Source organism: Crocodylus siamensis, chromosome 12 (assembly GCF_052110815.1).
Source record: "Crocodylus siamensis isolate JL-2025a chromosome 12, ASM5211081v1, whole genome shotgun sequence".
Taxonomy (NCBI): domain Eukaryota; kingdom Metazoa; phylum Chordata; order Crocodylia; family Crocodylidae; genus Crocodylus; species Crocodylus siamensis.
This window is the reverse complement of record NC_143406.1, coordinates 11,463,520-11,472,747: the sequence shown is the minus strand read 5'-3', so window position 1 is coordinate 11,472,747 and position 9,228 is coordinate 11,463,520. Positions and strand designations below refer to the sequence as shown.

The following is a 9,228-nucleotide window of genomic DNA, read 5'->3' as shown; positions in this document are numbered from 1 at the left end:
AGATGATTTCCCTTCTCAGTGGGGCTCCAGTGTGATGCAGCTGCATTGACAAAACTGCTTGGCAATCTAACAATAGCCTCCTCCTCTCCCATCATGAAAAGACGCTCAAATCCCCATCTCTTTTGGACACATATTGCCAAGGATATAGGTAATCCTAGTGCTTTAAGTTGGTTTTCAGATGAATAACTGGTGAAAATGCTGAACACAGACACACAAATTGCTTTTACATACCCAGTGCCAATGAAAATTTCAGCCTCATCAAAATGACAACCAGGAGAGCCAGATGGCTCCTCACTGCTATTTTCTCCATAACACTTTAGCGCAATGGCTTCCAACTTCCTGCACAGCATGTGCAAGAGGAAGATTCATTATTCTCCTTTTAGGGAAATTCCCATTGTTTGCCAGGGGCCCAAAATGTCAGGCGTCAAGAGCAGGGAAGTGATGGCACTATAGGAGAAAAAACAGCCATTCAAAGCAAATACTTTCTGATTTCAAAGCAAGTTGGTACCTCTCCAGGAACTGGGACTGGCCCAAGCACATAGCCATCTATCGTGATACCCTCTTCACCATAACATCTGAGGGGGGACTTGGTGTTCATCCATAAGTATGTAAGGGGTGAATATCTGGGAGAAAAAAACCAGCTATTCATGAGGGCACCCCAGGGGAGGACAAGGAGCAATGACCATAAACTGTTAGAGGATGGTTTTAGGCTGGATGTAAGGAAGAACTTTTTTACCGTAAGGGTGACCAGAATCTGGACTAGACTTCCCAAAGAGGTGGTGCTCGCCCCATCCTTGGGGGTCTTCAAGAGGAGACTGGACGGGCACCTGGCTGGGATCATTTGATCTCAGCAGTATTCCTGCCCGCAGCAGGGAGCTGGCCTCCATCTTTTGAGGTCCCTTCCAGCCCTTAATTTTTATGATTCTTTGATACTGGCCAGGTCTTCCTGACAGCCTCAGGAGACTCCAACTGTAACAAGTCTAATTCATGTCTTCACCCTTTGGGTACAGGCTCCATGCCTGTTTGCCTGTGTTCAGGATGCAATGATAGTTTTGAAGATGGGCAGAAACAGGTTCAGTTTCTCCTGTTCCCACAAGCATTTCAGTGAATCCTGGCTGACAGCAGCTGCAGACAAGCAAGGAAAAACATGATTTTTTTGGTGACCAGGGCCTCAAGGCTATAAATGATGGACCTGTTGATTTAGAAAGGAGAGTAGATCCCCATAGTCCAATTATGAGAATCAATCATACAGTGAATCAAAAGAAGGCTTAAGGCACCTTCACCCACCCCATAACTGAAGGGGAAGTAGGTCAAGAGATCCCTGACTGAGATCAGCTGGAAGAAATTCATGCAAATGAAGAAACAAGCTCATTTCACAGAAAGGCTCCCAATGAGGGGACACGCCAAAAGTAGCCTCATGTGACAGATGATCTTTTAAATTCCTCTTGGGATGAAGTCATATAGTGTTGAAGTGGAGACAACTGCTAACCTAGAAACATGGATGCACCTGAGGCTCCTACTCCCAAGGGCATCAGGAGAGGAATAGATGTGGTGTTTGAGACTGGCTGGGGTAGGGAACACCTTGGCATGAGATGTGCCATAAAACAGGGGCTGGAGCATAATGCGGAGTAGCTGAATATACACGGACACCCCAGGATGCCCCTACCATCGGTTTGGAGGACCCATGGCCCTGTGTAGTCAGGCTCCCACTGGCACGTCATGCAGAGTCACACAACTTACACCCGCATGGGGGTCTGTCCGTGGGAGACTGGAAAAATCAGTAGCAGCTTCCCAGGGACATGATCTGTGGGATTAAACCCAACACCTATGGGCAGGCTGCAGCTGGCCCCGCACAGCTCTGGAGTGGGAAGCTCCTCCCAATCTCCCTTCTGTGAATTGCTTCGCTGTCAGGGCAGAGGGACGGGGGCACGAGCTGGGGTGAAAGCATCTGTTTCCATCTAGAATGAAGGCTCCATACAGGCCGGGGGGAAGGAATATAGGCTGCACCTACTCAACAGGGATCAGAGCTGCCTCCCCACCCCAGAAACCACGTCATGCAGAATCCCCTACTGCAGCAAAGCCCCAGGCATGGGGCCCTGCCCTGCAATCAGCCCAATCTGCCTCTAACCCCTGTGCTGCCCTATTGCCCTGGGGAAGGTTGCAGGAGGAAGGAAAGAGATCCTTGGAGAACAAGCAAGAGGGGGCAAGAGGTGATCCCAGGCTTTCCTCCAGCATGGGGTGGTGCCTGCAGGGGATTTCAGTTTGGTCCCTTAGAAGGAGGAGCCTCCTGCCAAATCCACCCCCAGAACACAGTGCTCAGACATCCCCTGAAGTCATGGGCATGGAAGCAGCACTAGGAGCTGGCACCTTCTTGATGCCCACGGGAAATTTTCCTGGGGGAAAAGGCGAAGTTAGAAGGGAGCCTGTAGTGGAAAGGGGCTCAGCTGTTGTCAGACAGGGAATCTTCCTCCCTTTGTAATGCTGAAGCCAGTTGGGAATCCTCTCCCCTAAGCAGGTTGCAGCACCCCCTTCCCACCCAAGCCAGCAAGACCATGAATGCCAACCAATGCAACTTGCTGGGACAACCGGTCATACTTGTAGGACTCGAGATTCCTTGGCACTCTCCAAATCCCAGCCTGTCTCCTCCCTGAGAAGAATTCATATTTATTTATACTAATATCATTTTAATTAATAATCATTGTAGAACACCCCAAACCTCTCTGCATTTGCTGCTGTACAAGAGCCAAGCAGCTGTATGTGGAGGGGGCCTGCAAGTACACTGCACTACCCATCTCATCCCCTGGTTCTCAGGGTTTTGTTTCTGCAAAGGGACCAAAAAAGCCAGCCCAAGGTTTAGCAATGAACTCAGGCACCATCTAGCTAAATCAATTGACACACAGGTAGCATCAGGAAAGCAGGCAGCAGGGACCTCAGATCCACAGCCACAGAGCGATGCTGTGCTGCCAGAGTGCAGCCCCAGCCAAGGGAGAAGGGTTAGTTCCCTCCTCCCTTTGGGCTAATGAGAACAGGTCAGCACCTCTTAAACCAATCCTTGCTCTGGCAGGAGCTCCAAGGTGGGCTTGGGAGGGGTGTGGGGGGGGTGTGGGGGGGAAAAAGATAAAAAGGCTGGTACGAAGCAACGTTGCCACTGGAGAGAACCAAGAGGAGGAGGAATCAGAGACACCGGGGTACAAGGATGAAACTCAAACTCATTCTCTGCTGTGGATGTCTGCTGCTTCTGCTCCTCAGCCAGGACCAGGCAAGGGCCAAGCCCATTTCCAGCTTGCAGGTAAGAGACTGGCTGCTCCAACTGACAACCAGGGGCTTCTCCTTTCTTAGAAGTTGGGGGTACTTGCTCTAAAGCTTAAGATAAGCTAGGGCTCTTCTTACCCATCTCAGGGACCAGAAGATGCTCCGCTGGTAGTAATGCTTAGGAGCACAAGGCTGGGACACATGGGCTGTTGAGTGGGATGAAAGCTGTTCATTGCCCAAATTTGCTCTGTATTGATGTAATAGCAAGTGTTTTTTCCCCTCAAAGGTGTTGGAGGAGATTTAGGGTCAGTCTGGAATTGGGTGAAGCCATAAAACTCCGGGGAAGCAGCAGCTGCAGTTTCTTTCCCAGAGCACAGGACTCCCCCGACAGCCTTACCCAGGCATCAGCAGTCTCAGCCCTTGACTCTGCAGGTTCACCTGACAGCAGAAGGGCTAGGGTCTGCTTGCATGGGTTACACAAGGAGGGGACTCTCACCTTTTCAGGAGGATTCAGCTCCTTGCCCGAGAGCCGGGAAAGCCAGACACATTGTGCGTGTGCAGGAATATGACACAATAAAGCAGGGTACTTGGACCAGCCATGATTCGGTGCTTGAATTAATCTGCCAGCATCCCACTACTCCTACCTGTCCTGCAGCCCTCCAGCCCCCAAAGAAACACTTGACCCAGCACCAGCCTCAGCTCTCAACCCTTTCTCTGCTTCTCTGATCATCTCCTCTGCCTATTTTCCCATCCTCCCAAAGCACGCTTGCCCTGGCCACTTCCACCCTGTGCCCCCAAGCCATCCCGGACACCAGGCTCCCACATCCACCAGAGACTCAGCCCTCATTTCCTTTGTCAAGTTTCCAGGCTTTGGTTTCCTTGTCAAATTAGGACTAATGGTAGCTCATTGCAATAGCTCATGGCCCTACAGACAACACCAAGGTAAGGTATTAGGAGGACTAGAAAGAACTGAAATCATGGGCATTGCTTTCCAGGGTCATTTATAAACATTTTTCCATTAAAATAGGTGTATTTAAAGTGAGCACAGACCAAGGTCTATATGAAAATAAACAGGAGTCCCTGAACCCCACCTCCCTCCTGATCCCCTCCCCGACGTCTTTTGCATCTTTCAGAGCCTGTCCAGATTGCTAGATGAGGATGTGGAGCATCCCTTGACTTCAGAGGAGAGGGACCATGAGCAAGAGGACGTGATTCCCACAGGCACCTTTGACCAACAGGCCCCTGAGCTCCAGTGGGCCCGGAAATCCAGGGACCAGTCGGAGGGGGCCCTCCTCAGTGATGCCGCTGTCCAGAGACTCTTCAGCGACCTCCTGGGTTCATCCAGGACACACAAAGGCAGAAGCAAGAAAGGTCTCTCCAGGGGCTGCTTTGGGGTCAAACTAGACAGAATTGGATCCTTGAGTGGACTGGGGTGCTAAGTACTTGCTATGGTAAGACAGCAAGAGTTAGACTGTGTATATGTTGGAGGGGTGGGGTACGGGGATAGAGAGGGAAATTGCTTTGTAAAGGTCCCTAACGTAACATCTATCCCTCCTTCTCCCACTCACAATAGACTAAAGCTACCTTGGCACGATGTCTGGTGGATACTTGGCTCATTCACAGAACACCCCCAATGCTTCCTTTATGTGACTTACATGTCGTCTATCCCAGCGAAGGCTTAGGGTCGCATATAGTAAGAGAACGGAAGAACTTACAAGAGCAACTAGCACATCAAGACAAAACAGAGACCCTACCAGCACTTCGCTTCCCTCCTCCACATCAGCTGTGTGCGCTTCATCCCACTGAAGACGTCAGACCAGAAAAGCTTTTGCCAAATCCCTAGCGACACTGGTACGAAAGCAGAGAAGCCGCCTTGAGCAGGATAGCTGACCCTGGCTGTAGAATAGGGAGAAGCCAGTTACCCTCTTGAGTCCTTTCCCATGATAATTCCTTCTGCTTTCTTGACAGGACTTCCAAGACACATTGCCTTTCAGTGAGGTGTTCACCCCTGATAGCCACCAATTCACCTACGGATGTACTAACTGACTCCCACCTCACCCCAGCCCTCATACACTTGACTGCTTAGAAACAGACCAATGCTACCTTGTTTGTTTGCATCAAAAAAACCCTTAATTTATATAAAAAACCCTTTTCTCTGGAATTTAATAATGCAAGTATGTTGGTCTCATTTATGTGCAAAGAACGGTCCCCATTGTATCACAGACATCACAAATAAATGGGGTTTCACACTCTGGTGAGTTCATTTTGAGCCTTTATTCTGTTTTCTTCCTTCTAGTTTATCATTCCTGGGGACAAAAGTGATTCCCCGATTTGTCAAATCGATAAAATAAACACGATCCATTCGAGTTCACCTGTTTCAGATGGTTGCTCAGTGGCTACAATGGACAAGCTAGAGGTTGTTTGGCTAAAACCTGGCATGTTTGAAGGTTTTAAAAAAAATCTTTAAGAAAAATCTCTCATGGTAACAAGTTGGCAACACAGGTCAGAGGCAAGGCTGATGCATCAACTTCACAATTGGGCATCACTAGGGTTTGGATCCAAGCCATGAAGCTCTCTATGCTTTGAGCGGAAAGGGGGAGCGACTTTATCTGACAGCAACAGCAGGCTGTTATACTCTATGCAGACCAGTCACTAGAAGAGTATGCAATATTGTCTACTACCATTTTACACTGATAGGAGGCCCTTGTGCTTGCCTAATCCAAGATGTCACTTTAGCCAAGATAAATGTGGAGATGCAATTAAAATGCCTTGGGGGAAATATTGCCTGGCTAAGGCACAGTTATGCTTGGGGGGAGGGGGGAAGTCCTCCTTTAAAGGATTCCCACTGGCATCCTCTAAGACGAACTAGCTCAGGAATTACAAATAATCTGGGTTATTTCACTCTTCTCAGGAAAATCTGCCCTGAATCTAGCCCAGCTTTCCAGTGGCACCAGATTTGTTCACTGTTACTTGACAAACACAATGCACTCCCTAAGGTCTGACGACACAGTGCTGCTGGTGGTGACCACTCCACCTGTGTGCCTGGTCCGATTAAAACTGGTGGGGCTGTCCATGTAAATGCTCTGAACAAGGATCACATTATGGGCATGGCTGTTCATTGCCAGCCCAGCTCTACAGATGCACAGACCAGAACCCCAGTTGGTTTTGCTGAAGGCATAAGCTGTGCAAAGGTATTCCTGTCCACTGTTGCCAGGAACACCCTTAAAATCAGGTTCCCATGGATACTGCATGACTCTCACATTGAGTAAACTCCTTGAAACAAACACCTTGCACCAATGCTTGTTCCTGGCAGCATTCCCAGAAAGGACTCACAAGAGAAGCATATGCACTGGTTCCAGCCAACTTTGCCAGTAAATGAACAGCAAGGAGCACCAAGTGAAAGAGAGCTAACATCGTCCCAATCTTTAAGAAGGGGAGGAAGGAGGACCCGGAGAAGTACAGACCAGTCAGCCTTACATCTATCCCTGGGAAAAATCCTGGAAAAAATTATCAAGGAGCACATCTGTGGGAGCCCGCTGGATAATGTGATGCGGAGGGGTAACCAACACGGGTTTTTAGCAGGCAGGTCCTACCTGACTAACCTAGTTTCCTTTTACGACAAGGCCACCCATTGTTTAGATGCAGGAGTTGAGGTGGATATCATATATCTGGATTTCAAGAAGGCCTTTGACCTGGTATCCCATACCATCCTTATAAATAAACTGAGGGGATTTGCCTTGGATGATTACACGATAGAATGGGCAGCAAATTGGCTCAAGGGCCGCACTCAGAGGGTGGTAGTGGATGGGTCGGTGTCCACCTGGAAAGATGTGGGCAGTGGAGTCCCTTAGGGCTCAGTTCTGGGGCCGGTGCTGTTCAACATTTTCATCAGTGCTTTGGATGAAGGGGTGGGAAGCACCCTGTCCAAATTTGCAGACGACACAAAATTATGAGGTGCAGAGGAACCAGATCCAGGCCGATCTAGATAGCCTGGGGAAGTGGGCAGAGAGCAACAGGATGCAATTCAATAAGAACAAGTGCAAGGTGCTGCATTTAGGGAGGAAGACCTGCCAACATACCGACAGGCTGGGGGCGACCTTCTCAGCTCCACTGAGGCAGAAAAAGGTCTTGGAGTCACTGTTGACTCCAGGATGAACACGAGTCGTCAGTGTGAAGCAGTTGGCAGAGCCAGTCACACCTGGTCGTGCATCCGTAGGTGCTTCACCAACAGGTCCAGGGAGGTGATTCTCCCTCTCTGAGGCACTGGTCAGACCGCAGCTGGAGCACTGTGTCCAGTTCCGGATGTCGTAGTTCAAGCGGGATGCGGACAACCTGGAGAAGAGCCACTCATCTGATTAGAGGCCTGCAGGGAAGGCCCTACGAGGAAAGGCTAAGGGATCTTAACCTCTTCAGCCTCTCCAAGAGAAGGCTGAGAGGGGACCTTGTGGCAGCATACAAATTCATAAGGGGAGAGCAACATGAAGTAGGCGACGAGCTGTTCACCAGGGCACCCACTGGGACAACAAGGAACAATGGCCATAAGCTACTGGAGAGTAGGTTTAGGCTGGACATTAGGAGGAAGTTCTTCACGGTCAGGGTTGCCAGGATCTGGAATGGGCTCCCAAGGGAGGTGGAGCTCGCCCCATCCTTGGGGGTCTTCAAGAGGAGACTGGACAGGCACCTGGCTGGGATCACACGATCCCAGGGTTGGTGACTCTTTTCTTGCCTGCCGCAGGCAGAGGGTCAGACTAGATGACCCACTGAGGTCCCTTCCGACTCTGTGAATCTAAAATTAGAGGAAGCTGAGAGCACTTTGATAATCAGCCCCGTAAGCAGGTATCTGGCTTCAGCCGGAGACATGCCCGTGGCTTCTGGACCTGATTAAGGGTTTCACATCAACAGTAGCTTCATAGGAACTCTGACTTTATTGGATTTGCACCGTCCTTTGTCAGAGTGGAGATTTGCCCAGTAGAAGGACCCCAGGGAAGAACAAAACCAGAGTCTCACCCTAGGGCCTAGACATTGCTGCTAATTTATCATCAGAGTCCTGATTTATCATCAGACATTGCTGCTAATTTATCATCAGCATGGCATCAGGTGGGTATCACAAAGCACAGGATCCCTTAGGAATAATGGCGCCTGCAGGGCCCCTCTGACTTCCTCAAGGTATCAGTAGCTCCTTCCCTCATTTACCTGTGGTTTCATTTAATCCTTTATAAGTCCTTTTAGCATTTAAGGACCTCCATCGGTTTTATTCTGGTTTCTTTCTCCCTTTCGGCCCTTGTTCTTTCAATCTTAACATTCACTTTAGATGTGAAGATATAAAAGCTGAAAACACCACCAAAAATTCTCTAAAAGCAAAAAACATATTCGATGATCCAATGTAGTCACTGCAGCAATAGTCCCATAATGGAAAACCCAGACACTGCTCCTGAGAGCTGTTGACTTAGAAATGGTATTTAAAGGCCTGTTGTTTGGGAATTGGCTTCTATGTATAAAGGTATGCATTGTAAGGGGCCAAGATGGGCAGCTGGGGTTAAATGGATTTCTAAATAGCTTGGGAGACGCACACAGCTTCTCATGGCCCTGAAAGCAGACACAAGCACAACACGGCCAATGGATGGACAAAGCCTGAGAATGAAGCGGGGCATGCCGTAGCACAAACAAAACTGGTGCCATGGGTGACCCTGTGTGTGCTAAGGTGCAGCGGGGTGACAGCTGCAGGGTGGTGGCCCCTGCTGTGATGCCTGCCAGCTGTGGAGGAGATGGGTGCAGGGGGGTCCTGGGGCCCTACATCCCTAGCTGCTGACAGGTAAAACTCATGCCAAGACTGTGTCTGTCCTGGGGCAGTTGATTGTACTGATTCTTTCTTCTCCTTAGCCTGGTTTTGTAGGTGCTAATTGATGCTCATTAAGTTGTGATGTAGCAGCTAGGTCCTGTGTATTGAGCTGGTCCGAGTGAATCATGGTTAACTGG

At 49.4% G+C, this 9,228-nt stretch overlaps 1 protein-coding gene across 1 annotated transcript; it reads left to right on the top strand.

Moving 5' to 3' along the window:
- Positions 1 to 3,196: 3,196 nt before the first annotated feature.
- Positions 3,197 to 4,691, top strand: LOC149854628 (C-type natriuretic peptide 1-like). The gene is made up of 2 exons (XM_090024679.1): positions 3,197 to 3,289; positions 4,386 to 4,691. The coding sequence occupies exons 1-2, from the start codon at positions 3,197 to 3,199 to the stop codon at positions 4,689 to 4,691; spliced, it is 399 nt and encodes a 132-aa protein (XP_089880805.1).
- Positions 4,692 to 9,228: the final 4,537 nt, after the last annotated feature.

Coding starts and splice junctions, on each gene's coding strand:
- LOC149854628 (XM_090024679.1), top strand. CDS start 3,197: ATGAAACTCAAACTCATTCTCTGCTGTGGATGTCTGCTGCTTCTGCTC. Junction 3,290..4,385: donor AGCCCATTTCCAGCTTGCAG/GTAAGAGACTGG, acceptor TGCATCTTTCAG/AGCCTGTCCAGATTGCTAGA.